The sequence below is a fragment of the Canis lupus genome, chromosome 6 (genome assembly GCF_048164855.1).
Source record: "Canis lupus baileyi chromosome 6, mCanLup2.hap1, whole genome shotgun sequence".
In the NCBI taxonomy this organism is placed as follows: domain Eukaryota; kingdom Metazoa; phylum Chordata; class Mammalia; order Carnivora; family Canidae; genus Canis; species Canis lupus.
The window spans coordinates 79,573,954-79,591,895 of NC_132843.1; the positions used below are offsets into that span (position 1 = coordinate 79,573,954).

The window sequence follows — 17,942 nt, forward strand, 5'->3', positions numbered from 1 at the left end:
TCACAAGTCCCGGGGCGCGAGGGCCTGTGTGGGGGGCTCTCAGGGGAGCACGGGGGCATGGCCTGAGGAAGCCGGGGGTGCCCAGGGGGACGCCCCCAGACTTCTGGGAGAAACTGCACCTTGAACCCGGTCCTGAGGGGTGGGGAACAGTTGGTGGGCAGAGAGGGAGCAAGAGCACTGCAGAGGCGGAGGGCATGCATTTGGGGCTCACAGGACAACTCGCTGCATCCCACGGCAGAGTAAGATCGCAGCTGGACTAAGGGGCGGGCAGACAGTCCCTGGATCAGGCCCGCCACCCCAACCCTATTGCTGATTGTTACACCAAGTCTCTGTCGTCCCCCCCTCTCGGGCTCACTCTCTTTGCAGGGTTGAGGGGTGACCTGTTGGCAAAGCAACAACAGGTGCTTCCACCATCCCCAGGTCCCCTAAGCACCTGTGGCCAGGAGCGTGGGCTCTAATCACCCCCCAGAAGGAGGAAGCGGCTCTTCCAACTCGGGGCAAAGCCTCCCATGCAGGACAAGTCACCTGTCCTCTGACTGGGTCCTGGGGCTCCCTGTGGGGAGAAGGGCCAGCCTCGCAGGCTGACAGGCGCAGAGCACACAGGTGTGCTGCTGTGAGGGCTGCTGTTTCCCCAGGTGGGCGGGCGAGGGGAGGGCCGGGCAGGGGCAGAGAGTACCAGCCCCTTCCCTCACGGCCTGGGCCCTGGGCCCACCTCCAGCTGGCTCACAGGAGCTCTGGCTGCAGCTCAGGCCCCGCACTCCGGGAGATCCGAGGTTCTCCTCCATCTGCAACATGCGTGTGCTGGGAGGAGTCCCGGCTCTAAAGCCATGAGCTTGGGTTCAAATCCCAGCTTCTCCACTTGCTAACTGCACGGCCCTTGTCATGTTGCTCAAGCCATCAAGTCTCAGTGTCCTATGAACATGGGGAGGAGACCTGAGGGCCTTGTGGGGGGCAGAATCGGCCAAAGAGAACACGTGTCACGTAGCCAGCACAGGCCTGGCACAGAGGACAGGGAGGCATGTGCGGGGATGTCGCAGAGGAGAAGGGGTGAACTTACCCTCCCACTGCCCCAGTCAGCAGCATTTCCCCCCAGTTCCCACTCTATCTTCCTCCTGTAGGGCCAACAGGGCAGGCTGGACTTTCAGAGGAGAAGCCAAGCCCAGAATGGTGATGACCCACAGCCACCCCATGGCGACATGGACGCCACAGTGGTCTGGCCTGCCCTCCTGGCTGGCAGGGACCCCAGCTCGGGCTGATCCCAGAGCCTGGCCCTGAGGCCTGTCGGTGAGCCCAGCACAGAGGAGAGCCAGGGTGGGTACTGCTCCACCCTTTCCAGAAACCAGGCTGCGGTGTCAGCAGCTTGCACCTGGGAGCAAGTTCTGCTCATCTCCATCCAGGCAGTGGCACGGACCTGGGACAGCCGAGAGACAGTCAGCAGCAGCAGCAGGCTCTTGTCACCCCAGTCCCCAGTGGTCTGGGCATGGAGAAGCCCTGACCCTGGAACACGGAGGGAAGAGAAGCCCCCGGAGGCTCTGTGAAAGGCCACAGACAAGGAGCCAGCTAGGACCCACATGGGCCACTCAGCTTGCCCACACCTTGAGCCCTTGGAAGGGGCTGGCAACGGGCTACGACCAAAACAGCAGCGCCGGCGGCCCACACGCGCTAGCCCTTGCCAGCCACTGTCTCACTAAGGGGCCTGACACCACGCAGGGGGCTCAGGCACCAGGAGGGGAGTCACTCGCCAAGGCCACAGAGCTGGGAAGCGCAGGACCTGAGTTTGACGGGAGAAAGTGAGGCTGTGGGTTCGGAGCTTGGGGTCCCCAGCTGGAGGGGCTGGTCCCCAGGCCAGCAGCCCCTGGAGACCCATCAGCCTCTCTTGGCTTCTCTTCCTCAGAAGCGGGTTTCTCGTGTGAATGCCTTTCATGACTTGAGTTTGTTTAGAGAGAAAATCTGATGACAGGAGGATGGCGGGCGGGGGGGGGGGGGGGGGGGGCAGGGGCGTCTCTCTCTCTGACCCAGGGTCGGGCAGAGCTTGGAGGACGTTTTCCCTGAGATCCGAGATCTGCCAGGTGACAGGTGTGCCCAAAGCAGGGGGAGGTGGGAGCCTCGTGGAGACGGTGGTGCTTGGGGCTTTGCCGGGGACGGTGCAGGGGGCATCGGGGGTCCGGGGCACACCACCCTGCTGCAGCCTCACCCAGCTCCCTGGGCTCAGGGGGCCCAGCCAACTCTTGGCCATCCTCTCACCCTCAGCATTTGGTTCAGCTCCCGCTGCATGGTGTAACTGTGCACGAGGGTGACAGCGTCGTGAATGAACCAGGGGGCACGTGTGCACACCCTGCTGTCCCACGCCCCTCCCATGTGAGTCCATCACCGTATGCTTCGGGGCACACCCCCGTGGTCCCTCCGTTCCCTAGGAATGACCGGGGAGGGGTCCCGTCTGGAGGCAGCGAGTCACCCCGCAGCGTTCTTGTCCAGGTGCCGTGACAGGGACCCAGACGGGGCGCCACGGAGCCAGAGCACGGCAAGCGCTGGGTGCGGACGGTGTACAGGGCACTCACAGGGTCTTCCCTGAACACCGAGTGACTTCAGGACAAAAGAGATAAGTGGGACCTGCCGTCAGGGGCCCTAGGAGGAAGTCAGCAAGGCCACCTCAGGGTAGGGTCAGGGTAGGGTCACTGACGGAGAGACAACACCGACTAGGGTGGAGGGATGATCACGAGGACCCTGCTGGGAAAGGAGGTGCAGGGAGCAGGGCCCGGGACTGCAGCGTCATCCCCTCCTGCCAGAGGCAGGGACAGAGGACGTGGAGCCCCCATGGGGATTTGGCAGTTGGAAAATTCTGGAGTGCTAGATCCAACGCCCCTCTCGCGGGTAGCAGGGTGGGTGGGGCTACCGTGCGTCTCCCCGAGACAACAGTGGGAGCCCTCTCTGGGCGTAAGACCCAGCCTCCCGCCTCCCTCGTCTGGGGCCCTTCCAGAGGCTCTTCTGCTCCCCACCAGAAGCCCCTGGATCTGGGATGACAGGGCTCTTCACGCACAGTGGGCCGGTGCTCCCTCTAGGGCTCCGTCTGTGCTGCTCCGTCTTTCCATCCCCAATCCCTGTCCTTGACCTTCTGCTCATCCTCGGAGACTCAGTGGAGAACGCTTTTCCTCCAGAAAGCCCTCCTGCCCTCCAGTGCCAGGTGGGGTGGCTCCTGTCTGTGCTGCCCCAGCACCCCCGCCCTGCCTGCTGTGACTCAGAGCTGGAGTCTTCTGTTTGCTGCTTCTCTCCCACTGGGCTGTGAGTTCCACGAGGGCAGGCATGTGCCTGTTCAAGTCACAGTATCACCTATGCCTGACACAGCGCCTAGCACATATGAGGTGCTCAGGAGACATGGACGGATGGACGGATAGACGGGCGGACGGACGGATGGACGGATGGGTGGACGGATGGGTGGATGGATGGGTGGATGGATGGACAGACGAATGGATGGATGGATGGATAGATGGATGGAGGGACGGATGGATGGACGGATAGACAGATGGACGGACGGATGGATGGATGGATGGACAGACAAGTGGACTGATGGGTGGAAAGATGGATGGACAGAAGGATGGATGGAGGGATGGATGGATGGGTGGATAGATGGTGGATGGACAGACGGATGGATGGATGGATGGATGGATGGACGGTCGGACGGATGGATAGGAAAGGAGGCCAAGACCCCAGGCTAAGCCCTTGTTCATTGCCCAGAGGCCATACCCCTTTCATCTCTGTGTCTCGGCATCTATCACTGCGCTTGGCCCGTGGTGCGGGGGAAGGGGGTCTCTACTGTCTCTTGAGAGCCGGGGGACGGTGCCTGCAGGCACAGACACCAGGGACACTGTGGTGCTAGAAGTAGAAGTGTGGGTGCAGTTACAGGAGGGCCCGGGGTGCCCAGAGTAAGGAAAAATGAATCACTGTGCGTGGAAGCGCGTGGGAAGCCTTCCCAGGGACCGTGGGGCTCCCTTTGGTGGATGGCCAGTGGAGAACTGAGGGAAGGCCTTGCAGGCAGAGGGAGCAGCTGCAGCAGAGGCGTGGGGGCGCCGCATTCGGGGCTTCCCCTAGGGAGCTGTTGAGCCGGGTGCTCTCCCATCTCACGTGGTTCCCCTTCTGCCAACGGGGCCCAAGGCCGCCACGCCGTCTTCAACTCAGGGAGCCCGTGGTCCCTGGTTCGCGCGCACGCCCCAGAGGACGCGCAAGTGGCGGGAGGGGAGAAAGCCGAGCACTCGGAGCAGCCCACGCCTCTCAGCAGCTCAGCTCGGCCTGAAGGGCCACCTGACGACACCGGCCCTCCTTCCCCTCGGACGCCTGCTTCCTAGGCCCCGGCCAGGAAGAGAAAGAAAACAGGCCCATCCAAGAAGGCCTCCATTGTTCCCAAGGAGTGACTCACACGGGAACCCTTGTCCTGACGCTCAGGACGCTCGGCACGTCCCCCCGGGCCTCACGGTGACTCACGGCGGTGACTCACGGCAGCCCCGGCACAAGGCCTCCTGCTGGGTGTGAGGCCCAGGCCCTGGGTGAGCCCGCGCGTTCGCGTTCGGGGCCAGCACCCTCTCGCCTCCCGAGCAGGTGGACGGGGCTCCTTTGAGTTTGGCAGTTACCAGCGGCCCGTGTCCCCAAGGGGCGTGTGTCCCCGAGGGGCCCGAGTCCCTGAGGGGCTGCTCTCGGCCCTGACTCCCTGTGAGACAGGCTCTCACCTCAGCTTCCCTCCCTCTGAAGAGTTGCTGACAGAAAAGGCACGCAGTGTGTGTTGGCTTTTATTATGGGCATGCGTGGCACGTGGGGTGCATGCGTGGGCACGTGGGGGGACAGGTGCACAGCAGCTTCTGGCCGGGCCAGCTCCTGGTTTCCAGACACCAGCCTGCCTCCAGCACCCGGGGGGCCCCAGGGACTGGGGGCGAGCGGGACGGGGCGCCGGCGAGGATCTTTGGTCAAGGCGACTGCTGCCCCTACTTCCAGCGCCCGGTGACCTTGGCCTTCCCGCGGGTCTTGGAGCTGCCAGAGAAGCGGGGCGCCGTCAGAAGCGGGACACAGGCCGGGCAGCAGGTCTCCACAGGGAGGGGGCGCAGGTGGCCGACGGGGAGGGTCGACAGGGTGGCCTGGAGCTGCCTCCGAGCCTCGGGTTGGGGTGAGTCCCCACGGGCCCTGCACCCCGTTCCCCGCAGAGCAGTCACCCCGGGGGAGCCCAAGGAGGAAGCAGCCTGTGCCCTGAAGCGGAGGAGGCAGGGGTGGGAGCCGGAGCCCTCAGAGGAGGAGCGGGATGGCTAGGACCCGGGGCAGGAGGAGGCAGGCGGGCTGGAGGAAGGACCTAGAAACTTACACTTTCTGGTTATCATTGATTCTGTTCCGGAGAACATTGATCTGTAAGTGAGAAAGACAGAGTAACCTCGGAGCTCAGGGACTCAGGTCCCAGGTGGCTGGGGATGAGGGGGAAGCTGGCTTAGCACAGCTGTGGAGGAGGAAGGAGGAGGGAGGAGGGGGAGGAGGAAGAGGAAAGATGAGGGAGGGGGTAGGAGAGGGAGGAGGGGAGGGGGCCGAGCAGCAGCGCTGTGAGATCCAGAGGGCCCCGGGGCCACAAGCAGAAGCCAGGCAGAGGCTTCCCGGCCACCCCACGGGGCTGTCGCTGTGGGGTCCCAGAGCCACAGAGGGCTCGGGACAGGGTGGCACAAAGAGGCCTGAGCCCCGGTGCAAGGCCGGGCCTCAGGAAGCCCCCAGGCAGCCGCAGCCCCCAGGGCCCCAGCCGTCCCGCCCTGGACCCCAGGGGAGAAGGGAGGCCGGGGCCTGGGGGCTGGGGAGCAGCTAACACCTCCTGCGCCCGCGGGGTGCCCGGCACCTTCTGTTCCGTCATGAGCACTCTTCCCAACTGTTCACCCGCAGGATTATCACGAGGTATGACCTCATCCACGCGAAAGCGCTCCAAGGGGCCTCGGCAGAGCCATCACTGCGACTGTCACCGTTACTCCCCCCCGCCCCCCCAACCCTCACCGTGGCCTGCGGGCATCCTCGTCGTTTCAATGGGAAACAGAAACGAGGAGAGCTAAGCGACTGGCCCGGGTCACGCGGGTGAGGGTCACGCGGAGCCACCACGTGCACGCTCCGTCACCACACGGGGACATCCATGCAGCCACGGGGGCCTGAGCGGTGCCCAGAGGAGGGACCCTGCGCAGGAGGTGCCCGAGGCAGCCCCCAAGGGGAAGCTGCGCTCCTGGGGCCGACGGGCCTGTGGAGACCCGCGCCGCCCAGCTGACTCCAGCCTGCTGCCGGGACACTGGGACCCCTCGGCGGGCTGGGTGCACCCCAGGGCCCAGAGTCTGTGGGGACGGGAGATGCGGCTGCCGGGGCGAGGGGCCTCCTCTGCACCCGGAGCCCTGCTCTGTGCACCCGGCTCCCCCTGTCTGTCTGGGCGGCTGCCTCGAGGCCTCAGAAAGGAGGGGAGGGGGACCCCCCAGGGCAGGCCCCCCCAACATGGGTTTTTGCTCCGGCCCCGCCAGTGAACCATCAGAGCTCTGCAGCGAGCAGTGGCCGGTGGTGGACCCTGAGCACTGTCAGGGATGAGACCCCGAGTGCGGGGTGACAGGGTCGGGGAAGGGGCCTGACTGACAGCGCCGAGGGGACCCACCGACCCAGGAGGGGCGTGGTGGGGTCAGGGTTGGGGGGAGCAGCTCACTTCGTATTTCTGCTGCTTGAACTTCTCCTGCAGGTCGAACTTCTCGGCCTCCAGGTTGTAGATGCTCTGCCACAGTTCCTTGGCCTTCTCCCTGCGCGGCCGGAGCGGGGCGGGGTGGGGGCCCTAAGGGGGGGCCTTCCTCCCGAAGGGCCCCGGGCCCCAGAGGCCCCAGCCCTCCTGCACCCCAGGCCGGCCTAGGTCCCCAGCCCACCCACTCAGTGTGGCGCCCAGATGGCAGTGCCCGGGGCTTGGGGAGACAACCAGAGGCCGGAGGACCGAGGTCTGGGGAGGGGCAAGGCCCTGCAGCACCGCAGAGCACAGTCCGATCCCCGTGTCCCCCCCACCCCCAGAGGGCGTCTACTCAGTGCTCCCTCCCTGTTGGCCAAGCAGACCCGGCTTGACCCGCTCAGGCCCAGCTCCGTCCACCAGGCCGGTCTTTGGGAAAATATGTGGTGTGACCGCGCCCCCTGGAGGTGGGTGGTGAGAATGCGCCCCCTGCCCTCCCCTCCCGCTTCCCCTCTGCTCCCCCCCTTCTGCCCCCTGTCCTCCCCACCCTTCCCTCTGCCCCCCTACTCCCGCTTTGCCCTCCTGCCCTCCCCTCTGTTCCCCTGCCCTCCACCACCCTCCCCTCTGCACCCCCGCCCTCCCCCCTGCTCTCCCCTCTGCCCCCCTGCCCTCCCCTCTGTTCCCCTGCCCTCATCCCTGCCCTCCCCTCTCTCCCCCCTCCACCACCCTGTCCTCCCCCACCCTCCCCTCTGCACCCCTGCCCTCCCCTCTGCCCTCCCCTCTGCACCCCTGCCCTCCCCTCTGCACCCCTGCCCTCCCCCCTGCCCTCCCCTCTGCTCCCCTGCCCTCCCCTCTGCTCCCCTGCCCTCCCCTCTGCTCCCCTGCCTTCCCCCCTGCCCTCCACTGTCCTCCACCACCCTCCCCTCCACCACCACCCCCTCCCCTCTGCTCCCCCACCCTCCCCTCCCCCCCCGCCCTCCCCTCGCAGATGCTGCCCTGCACCCTCAGTCCCCACCTCAGCTGGTCCTCGTTCAGGTGGTCGATGGCCAGCACCTTCCTCCTCTCAGCCAGAATCTTCTTCTTCTTTTCCCGCTCCGTCTGCCTCTTCCCACTTTTCCGCTCGGTCTGGAGAGGGTGGTGAGCAGCGGTGGGGGGTTGGCTAGAGAACACCTCCTGCCTCTCCCCCGCCCCTCCCAAACCCCGATAGGGAGAAGGGCAAGGCCCCCAGCAGGACCAGGCCCTTATCCTCTTTCTCCTGAGACACCCACACGCCACCAACTGCCTGGATTTCCCGGAGAAACTGAGGCAGGGGCAAGGAGGGCCGTTTCAGTCCCTTACTCCTTGGCGGCTCCCTCCTCCCACTAGCCCACTGTCCACGCTCCTCCCCCCGCCAGCCCCCTCCGCCCAGGGAGCCCCCAGGGCCACGAGGAGGAAGAGGGTTAGAGGTTTCTGTACCCACCTGGGCCTGCAGAGCCAGGACACCATGAGAGAAAGACCCAGAGAGAAAGAAGGAGACCCGGACAGAGACACAGAGGGAGGGCAGGGCCCGGGGCCGAAGGCAAAGGCAGGAGACACAGGGGGAGAAGGAGAAGGCGATTCAGACCCCGCGGTGGCGGGAGGCGCTGCCTGGAGAGCGGGCCGGCCGGGGCGGCTGGAGGGCCCCGGGGTGGGGGGGGGGCCGCTCTGAGCTGGGGACGTGGGAGGCCTAAGGAACCGTCCTGGTGGCTCCACTGCCTGGAGAAAACCCATCTGGTAGCTCCTGTCCCCCCTTGAGAACGGGGTACCAGCGGGAGGGGGCATGAGCACGTGTGCAGGAGCAAAGCCTCTGTGGGTGCTCGGGCGCTCCCGTGACCTCGGTGCAGGCGGGCGGGCCTCGCACCTGTCTCCAGGTGAGCGGGCTGGGCTCTGAGCGGCCTGAGGCCACGGCCGGAAGGGGCACATCCGGGGCTCCCACCAGGGCCCCTATCCTAGGCGCAGGGCTCTTCCAGACGCACTGTCCCCCCCGGGGCCCCGGGCACGGCTGACACAGGGTCGGGGCCTCTGCCTGCAGCCCCACCGCCAGCAGCCCCTCCTGGGGAAGGCCCAGGCAGGAGGAGGAGGACGCTTGGGTCTCACACGGTGGGGACCCAGCTCGAGGGCGGCGGACACCCCACCCCTCCCACTCCAGTGCCCTGAAGCCAGCTGCTCCCGGCCCACCTTCTGGATGTAGCCCCCAAAGTGCATCATGTTGGACAACGCCTTCTTCTTCCGGGCCTCGTCCTCAGCCTTCCTCCTGTTCTCCTCCTCCTCTCGTCGGGCTCTCTCCTCCTGGTTAGCAGGGGGAGCAGGAGCGCAGATCAGGGGTGGAGGCACAAACCCCCGCACAGGCTGAAGACTGGGGTCCCCGCGGTCCCACGAGTGGAGCTTTCTCTCCACCAGGCAAGAAGCCCCCCGCACGGACCCCCCAGGACAGGGCCTGGCACCAGGGAGGGGGTTCCCCAAGTGAGGGTCACGTGCTCCCGTCAGGCGGGGAGCCCCCGAGGGGGCCTGTTGCTCTGGGGGCACAAGGAGGGGAACTTCTGCTCCCGCGGAGTTGGCACGGGGCCCGGAGGCACCGGAGACACCAGCCGTCCTGTAGTGAGTTTGTGCCTTTCAGCCCCTGTGGCTCACCTGGCCCCCCCATTCTGTGGCTCACCTGGCCCCCCATCCTGTAGCTCACCTGGCCCCACCCTGTAGCTCACCTGGCCCCCCCACCCTGTGGCTCACCTGGCCCCCCATCCTGTAGCTCACCTGGCCCCCCATCCTGTGGCTCACCTGGCCCCCCCACGCTGTGGCTCACCTGGCCCCCCCACCCTGTGGCTCACCTGGCCCCCCATCCTGTAGCTCACCTGGCCCCCCCACCCTGTGGCTCACCTGGCCCCCCCATGCTGTGGCTCACCTCCATCCTGTGGCTCACCTGGCCCCACCACCCTGTAGCTCACCTGGCTCCCCCACGCTGTGGCTCACCTGGCCCCCCCCCCACTCTGTGGCTCACCTTTCTCCCCCACTCCTGCCTCTGGCGACTACCAATCTGTTCTCTGCATCCACGAGCTTGCTTTGGTTTTCATTTTTGTTTCGTTTTAGATTCCATATATATGTGAAATCACGCGGGGGCGCCCAGGGGGGCTCAGCGCGTTGAGCGTCTGCCCTCAACTCCCGGGTCCTGGGGTCCAGCCCACGTCGGGCTCCCCGCTCAGTGAAGGGTCTGCTTCTCCCTCTCCTGCTCCCTCTGCTCCTCCCACCGCCTGCCTTGCTCATGCTTGCACAAGCTCACTCTGTCTCAGATAAACACATAGAATCTTTAACAAAAAAATAAAGTGGGTGAAATCCTACGGTACTTGCCCTTCACTGTCCGACTTATTCCACTTAGTGTAACACCCTCTAGGTCCAACCACGTTCTCACAAATAGCAAGGGTTCCTTCTTGTTTCATGGCTGAGTAATATTCCTGTGTCCGTGTGTATGTGTCGGTGTACATGTGTGTCCATGTGTGTGTGTGCGTGTGTGCATGTGTCCGTGTGCCGTGTGTGTGTGTGTGTGTGTGTGTGTGTGCACATTTTCTTTATCCCCTCCTCCGTCGCTGGACACATGGGTTGCCTTCAGGTCTTTGCTCCCGTGAATAAGGCTACAATGACCGGGATGCAGATGTGTTGCTGCTGGGGGTTTCGTGTTCGGGTGAACACCCAGAGGTGGAGCTGCTGGACGGAGAGTCTCATAAAATTCTAGGTTCGTGAGGCCCCGACGTTTGTGTCTTGCCGGCCGCTTATCGCCAGAACCCAGACAAGGCGCAGCACTCACCGGGGGCTCGCTGACCGGACCGGGGTGTGTGAAGGCAGAGGGGGCGGGGGCTGGAAGGCGCTGGCAGCAGGGTGGGGGGCTCGGTGGGCCCTGCACTAGGGTCACTCACAGCCAGGCGAGTCTGACGCTCCTTCTCCCGCTCGTTCCGGATGCGCTGCTGCTCGGCCCGCTCGGCCCGCCGCTTCTCCTACGGGGGAGAGGCCAAGCCTGCCCAGGGCGTGCACAGGCCGAGGTGTCAGCAGAGGTGCAGGGACCGCCCAGGGGACAGGCGTCCAGAGAACCCTCACGGGATCCCCCGCCCCCCGAGCCTCAGGGCAAGGAATGCCCTTCCTCCCGGGGCTTCGGCCCCGCCAGCTGCACGCACGCAGAGTCGGCGGACAGGTGGGCCAGCTCCCGGGGCCCTGCTAAATAAAGATGGGCCGACACCGAACAGCACTCGTCATGGGGCTGTCCTCAACCACTCGAAAAATGCCAGGCGGCTCGTCCCGTCTCCCCGAGGGCTGTGCCCCTGACCCCGGCCCTGGCAGCTGCTCTGTGTCCCCCAACAGGTGGCCAAATCCTCAGCTGCCAGCCAGCGCCGCGCGGCCAGTTTGGTGGAGAGGAAAACAAAGCAAACCAGATGACCTCCCTCCCCCAGCAGGATTCGGGATCGCAGAGGCCACAGCGTCACCCGTGTCGGCGCAGGAGCTCCGCCCAGGGGGAGGCAGGCGGGGGCGGGGGCGCAGCTGGAGCCCGGGCCACCCGAGGCGAGCCGCCCAGACCGTCCAGGGGGTGTGGAGTGAGCAGGGCCCCAGGAGGTGCGGGCCGGGGGCTCCCGGGCACCCGGACCCTGACAGAGAGCCCACCCCGGGTGGGGAAGGGGCCCCAGGGAGGGCTGCCCGGGCACGGGGGCCTCTGGGGGCGATTCCACGGGAGGCTGGACACTCACAATCCTGTCTTTGAGTGAAATCAGCTCCTCCTCCTCTTTCTTCCTGTTCTCAAAGTGAGCCTCGATCAGCGTCTGCAGTTCGTTCAGGTCCTTCTCCATGCGCTTCCGGTGGATGTCCTGCGGACGCACGGCGGGCTCAGAGGCCCCCACGGGCCGGGGAAGCGGCTGCGGGGCGCCCCCTCTGCAGCAGACGGGACGGGCAGGCTGGACGCCCAGCCGGCAGGAGCCACAGTGGCCCAGGCCCAGGAGGAGGCCCAGTGGGGGTGCTGAGCGCCTCCCCGCCTGCCATGCCCCCCCCCCAGGTCACAGGGTGTCTCCCTCGGGGCCCCTGCAAGCACTCCCAGCCCAGGCCCGCTCTCCCCACAGGCACGCTCACGTCAAAGTCTACTCTCTCTCCATCTGGGATCTTGGGTGGCACCAGGTTGGGCATGAATGGCCTGTGGGACAGAAGAGGAGGAAACTGGGGAATGTCCCCCCCGCCCCGGCCCCCTGGGACCACGGGTGCCCAGAGCAGCGGGGCCCCTCTCCTTCCTGCAGAGGCACGGCCGCCATGGCGCTAGCACCCCACGTCAGGTCTCACAGCCGGGACACCGAGCTCTGTCCCAGGTGCCCCCCTCCGTCGTCCCTGTGCACCCACGACGTAGGCAGTGCCGGCCTGTCCACCAGGACAGAGGCTCAACGGCACACGCGGCTGACCCCACGGCATCTCCCCACGAGCCCGGAGGCCTGTGCTGTGGTCCCCGCCCCAACGCATGCTTGCCGGGTGGCACCCGGTCCAGTGGGGCCGGGCCTCAGTTTCCCCGCTCGCCCTCAGGTCTATGCAGGGCTGGACTGAGGTACCACAGCATCCATCGCCAGGAAAGCGGACAGCGCTGGACGGATGAGCGGACCTGGGGCTGTGTCTGGGGCTGTTTCAGGGGGACCCACGGCCATGGGGCGAGGCCACCCGTGTGGGCTGGGACAGGCTGAGCACCACCCCAGGGGAGGCGCCCGCGGGCCCAGCACCCCAGTCCCCCTGCACCCCTGCATGCACAGCACCACGCCGCCCCGCCCCACCCCCCTGCCACACTTCGAAGCCCCCTAGGCCGTCCCAGTTTCATTGCTTGGCTCCCGCAGATCCTCTTTCCTCCCTCAGTTCCCACTTCAGCTACAGAGGAAGGTGTTCCAGCCATGCTGAGGGACGGGGGCGGTGGGTCTCTGTCCAGGGCCATGACTAGTCCGCCCCACCACCCCCCCGTGACGGGGTGCGCAGCTGGCTGTGTAGGCCCGGGGCGGACTTCAGCCTCCACCGTCCCTCAGGCACATTCTTGTGGTTACACACCCCGTATAACCGTACATGGCAGCCTGTGCTTGCTGCACCCCCAGCCCATGCCCACTGTGCCATACTGCCCTCCTGCCTGCCCTGGTCAGTCCTCCTCACTGGCCCTCCGCCCACAGGGCTTCACAGGTACGGCCCACTCACCTGGGCTTTGGTTTGGACTCCTCCACCGGGCCATCTGGAGAGGAGAGAAGCCCAAAGCCACGGGGTCAGGAGGCCCCAGACCTGGCCCCAGCTCTGTCCCCCATGGGCCTCCATTTCCCCATGTGCACAGTGAATTCCTTCCAGCCCCGCAGATCCCTGGCTCCAGGAGTGTCACAAAGGTCACACCTCACACCCCCTGTGCCATAGCAGCTCCCGGGGGGACATCTCGGGGCACAGCGGGGTCCCCACAGGAAGCACACACGCCCAGAGAAAAATGCCCAGCCTTTCCTCGTTCACCAGTTCTGGGCAAGGCAGCTTTGCTTCCCAGGGAGGAGGGCCCCCCCCACCCCGTGGCTGCCCCAGGGGGTCCTGGCCCCTCAGTCCCCGCCCAGGTCTCTGCCTCCCCGGTTGCTCCCTGGATCCCTGGCCACCAGGGCCCGGACGCACACAGGCATGATGCCAAGACCCAGTTGCTGCCCCTCCCCTGCAGAGACGGGACCAGGACCACGGCACCCCGTAAAGCCTCCCCCGTGGCAGTGAGCACCGCGGCGACGTGCCACAGCCCCCATCTGTGTCTTGGGGTTTCATCCCAGAGACGCCACGCTTCACAGATGATATTGCCTGAGCTCCAGGAGCCCGGAAGGTGTGGGTCCCCAATCTGGGCAGGACAGTGGTCCCCTCTCCCAGGGGCACCACCCGGGCAACTTCTCTGGAATGAGGGAGACGGGTTTGCAGCCCAACACCCAAAACCTGCGAGGTCACCAACTTCTGACCTCACCCCCCCCCCCGAAGGCCTCCTTGCCCACCTCCCCGGAGGGAGTCCTGTGGGCAATCTCCCCCAGAGCTGCTTGCAGGGGTTCCCTTGACATCCTGATACGTCCCTCCTGAGGCCTTAAGCCCTCACCTTCGGCCTCTTTAGCCTCGCCTTCCTGGCCATCTCCTGCACAGAACAGGAGAAATCAGTAAGAGCCTCGTCCTAGGCTCAGGCTCTTGCCCAGAGGCTTCTCCCCACATGGGGCCTAAACCAAAGCGCACCCTGCCGGCTCCTGGGGTCACAGACATGGCCCTGGACCCAAGGGAGCACCCCGACAAGGGTCATGGCCCGGCCCGGGCAGGTGGCACTGGTGCGCAGGCTGCAGGGTGGGCTCCGGGCGGATGCCCTACGTCCACAGGGGTGCCCTTGGGTGCCCCCGCCGTGCCTCGAGGCACCGCGACAAACCCCTCAAGCCCTCACAGCAGGCAGGCTTTACCTTCCGCGTTGGTCTCCTCCGTCGCAGCCTCACCTCCTGCCTCCTCTGCGGCCTCCTCTTCCTGCTCTGGAGGGCGAGCCAGACACCGTGAGTACCCAGGCCTGCACCGGGAGGCAGCCCCGTGCCGGGGACCAAGGGCAGGGAGGTCGGCACCTCCCCCATCTGGGTGACTTTTGGGGCCACCGATATGAACAACACGGGGCTGCTCACTTCCGGGGCTGAACCAGAAGCTGCCAAACTACGGCCCAAGGGCCGAACGTGGCCCCCAGACTATTTCAGGAAATAAAGTTTTATTGGAACACAGCCGCATCAATATCCTGCCGGCGGCTGCCTTTGCCCCCCTGCAGCAGGTCCAGACGTTGCAGCAGATACCATGTGGCCCGCGAAGCCTAAGACATTTACTATGCTCTCCTTTAGGGGAAATGCTTGCCGACCCTGCTGCGCCCCGATGGAAGGGCTTGAGGTGGCTTGGGCAGAGTCCTGCTGTTCCAGACCTGCCTCTGCCGGAGTTTGGGAATTGGAAATGGGGCCTAGAGACCTGTGCTCCCCCTGAAAGCCACTAGGAGGGCTGGAAGTCTGGGGTCGGAGCATGTTAGGGTGTAGTTAGGGTGTAGTGGGCACTGCGGGGAGCGGCAGAGGAGGGCTTGCAGGCCTGGCGAGACCCCGCTGGGGTGGGGACGGTCTGGTGGCTCAGCTGCTGCTGCCTGACTTAGCGCCTTTCCCCAACAGCCTCCCTGGCAATCACACGACTCCACCCCAGTCCCCTCACCCCACCCCGAATGTTCTACCCAAAGATCGGGAGCTACGGGATTTATCCTACTGCTGGAGAAGCGCCTGTCCTGGACTCAGTAACTCTAGGGACCCTTCATGTGTATGTAAGAGAAACCAAAACAGCAAGACTATGGGTGGGTGGGTGAGATGCCCACCGTGTAGACATTTGTACTGTCTGGAGAGTCAGTAGGATTTTTCTATTTTCACCCCTCGGCTTGGCAGGATATGGACCCCACCCAAGTCAGGCACTTGGAGAAGACAGATAAGACGGGATGACGCCAGGCCCATGGCTCTGCCTGTGGGAGGTGCCTGGTAATGCTCGCTGACTGACGGGCTGACAAGTGGTGGCCTCCTGGCAGAGGGAGGCGAAAAAGCCTCAGGGCTGGCCACCAATCAGCCTGCCTGGTGCTCTGGGTCCCCCGTTCCCACGTCTGGGCCTGGGGGTGCCTCTCTGAAAGAAGGTCCTTCCAGAAGGGGTGAGAGTAGACGGCTGGCAGCAAGAGTATGGCCAGTGTGGGGGTGCTCTTCAGGCCACCTGATTAACCCCACCCCATGTGCCAATTCTCTGTGCAACGCCCCCCACCTTCCGTGGCTGCCCAGACCACCCACCGTGGCTCGAGACATCACTATTAGAAAGCTTTCTAAACTCAGCCCAAGTGTGTCCCCCTTGCCCTAGTCCCGTCCCCGGGGGCTGGCAAGAGTCCAGGCCCCCCCACGCCCACCGCAGTGCACATGTGAAGGCTGACGTCATGTCCTTTCTGCTCTGGCTATTTCCAGTTCCCCCAGCTGCTCTTCGGATAACTGCGTCGCAGGCCCCTCACGCCCCGGCCGCGGCGCCTGGGTGCCGTCCAGCTCAGAGGGAGGGCCCAGTAGGTGCCGCGGGGGCAGAGAGAGGCCACCCGCTCCAGACAGTAGTGCCCCTCTGGGCCACATGCGGACCAGGCTAGGGGACGAGCCAGCCCGGGGCCTTCCCGCCACCCAGCGCAGCACAGAGGTCAGGACCCGGGGGAAGGAGCAGCGGCCGGGCCCCTCCGAGGCCGGCAGGGAGTGAGGGAGCCGCCCCGCGCCCCCGGACCCCGGCCCGCCCGCCCCGCTCGCGCAGAGCAGGGCCCCGACCACCGGGCCAGGCCCCAGACAGCAGGGAGCAGAAAGCACAGGAAAGGAAAAGCTGTACTACCGTCGTCGTGCTCTCTCCAGTCCTCCTCTTCTGGGGGTCAGGGAGTGGCCGCAGCAGGGGGGAGAAGCGAGACAGGTTAGTCTGGGAGCAGGACAGGGACGGGCGCGGGATGGCGCGTGGCTCTGAGCGTGGGCTTCGGGGTCAAGCTCCAGCTCCAGTGCCCGATGCAACACTCGGAGCCACTTGGGCAATTCGCTTCTCAGCAGCTTCCCGGGCGCCTTGTCCGTAAAACGGACATGACCATCCTCACTCCCGCGGGTGAGATGACAGGTGATCTCTGGTGCCCACGGACCCGCGCTCACCCGGCGCGTGGGAAGCGTTCAGTGGCGCTAACGGGCCGACTCCTGTGGGCGCCCCAAAGGGTACGCTGCAAGCGACCCACTGCCCTCAAACTCCTCCCGCGCACCCACCGGGAACGAGCCCCCGGGAGCCCGTGGACACGTCCGGTTGCTCAGGACCCAGAGGCCCGCAAGCCCCACGGGAGCGCCTGGCGCGGGCACGTTCCGTCTGCCTGAAGGAAGCGCCGCCTGCTGGGAGGGGGGGCCCAGGACGGAGCTTACAGAAACCACCCGCTCCCTCCTGGAGGAAGAGACACGGCCTGGTCCACCCTGCAGGCTTGGGGTCACCCACTTAGAGCCCATTCTTAGTCATTAGGCCACAGGGTCTTACTCCGCGGGAGGCGGGTGGAGTCCATTCACGGCAAGCAAGGCACACGCTCCACGGAGCTCGGTCCACCGCGCGGCAGAGAACTCATTATTTTGTTAAGTCACGGCCAAATCCTACCGTGCGCGGCAGGCAGGCTAGTCCCAGATCCAAAGGTCTGTATCTCAAGCACCACCCCCTAAAATTCACGAGCTGGCAAGTCCTCAAAGCAAAGGAAAACCCACCATCTCGAGAGCTCAAGCCGGGAACACAGCAGAAAGTGGAGCCAGCTGGATTTTTGATTCAAAAAATATTTCAAGGGCATCCGGGTGGCTCAGCGGTTGGGTGTCTGCCTTGGGCTCAGGGAGTGACCCCGGGGTTCCGGGACCGAGTCCCACCTCGGGCTCCCTGCAAGGAGCCTGCTTCTCCCTCTGCCTGTGTGTCTGCCTCTCTGTGTATCTGCCATGAATCAGTAAATTTAATCTTTCAAAAAAAAATATTTCAACTAGCTTCTGATCTGTTTTGTGTTCCTTGACTACCAGAGTGACTCCCGTGGCCCCTCTCGGTTTCCCCTGAGTTTCCCTTGCGTCTACTCTTTGGCCAGGCACCCCGGAACAGCCTCAAAGGTGCGAGAGAAAAAAAAAAAAAAAAGGTGCGAGAGGCTCCTTGTTTTCCCTGGAAGGCCTGGGGAAGAAGGGGGATGGCTACGGAAGCCCCGGCTCGCTCCTAGACCCTGGGGGAGCCCCTTCTCCTGGTGCCCACACATGCTTATGCTACAACAGCATTTTTGAGAATTTGCTGAGGCTCCAAGGGGCAGGATGCAACCCGCCTGGGTGCGAAGCCTGAGGGGACTAAGGGCGATTCCGGGCCCCTCGGGGGCTGGGATCTGAATCATTTCCGTGTGTCCAGCCCCCAGGAAGAGAGAGGGTTGGGGTGATCTTTCAGTGGAATACGGGACACAGAGCGAGGGAAGACTCATGAGAGCAGATGTCCCAGAGGGGCGCCTGGGTGGAGCAGTCGGTTAAGGGCCCAACTCTTGGTTTTGGCTCAGATCATGATCTCAAGGGTCATGATCTCAGGAATCTGCTTGCCCCTCCCCTCTACCTCCCCCCTCCCCACTCGCGTTCTCTTTCTCTCTCTCTCTCAAAAAGATAAATAAAATCTTTAAAAAAAAATGTTTCAGATAACTGAACACGTCCATAAT

General features: G+C 64.9%; 1 protein-coding gene across 24 annotated transcripts in view; it reads right to left on the reverse strand.

The window, feature by feature from the left end:
* Positions 1-4,765: 4,765 nt before the first annotated feature.
* The window catches only part of LOC140635991 (troponin T, cardiac muscle), a 39,646-nt gene continuing 26,469 nt past the window's right edge, over positions 4,766-17,942 (reverse strand). For 7 of the 24 annotated variants that reach the window (XM_072831377.1, XM_072831383.1, XM_072831400.1 and 4 more), the window contains 12 exons: positions 16,097-16,126; positions 14,149-14,214; positions 13,803-13,838; positions 12,899-12,932; positions 11,813-11,873; positions 11,437-11,553; positions 10,618-10,695; positions 8,891-9,001; positions 7,710-7,819; positions 6,689-6,779; positions 5,342-5,382; positions 4,766-5,016 (listed from right to left, as the gene is read on the reverse strand). In XM_072831377.1, coding sequence (XP_072687478.1) covers positions 4,971-5,016; positions 5,342-5,382; positions 6,689-6,779; positions 7,710-7,819; positions 8,891-9,001; positions 10,618-10,695; positions 11,437-11,553; positions 11,813-11,873; positions 12,899-12,932; positions 13,803-13,838; positions 14,149-14,214; positions 16,097-16,126 — 821 coding nt within the window. In that variant the 3' untranslated portion in view covers positions 4,766-4,970. Of the gene's footprint in view, positions 5,017-5,341; positions 5,383-6,688; positions 6,780-7,709; positions 7,820-8,890; positions 9,002-10,617; positions 10,696-11,436; positions 11,554-11,812; positions 11,874-12,898; positions 12,933-13,802; positions 13,839-14,148; positions 14,250-16,096; positions 16,127-16,765 lie in introns of all 24 variants that reach the window. The other 17 variants (XM_072831391.1, XM_072831393.1, XM_072831394.1 and 14 more) reach the window with 9 other exon arrangements.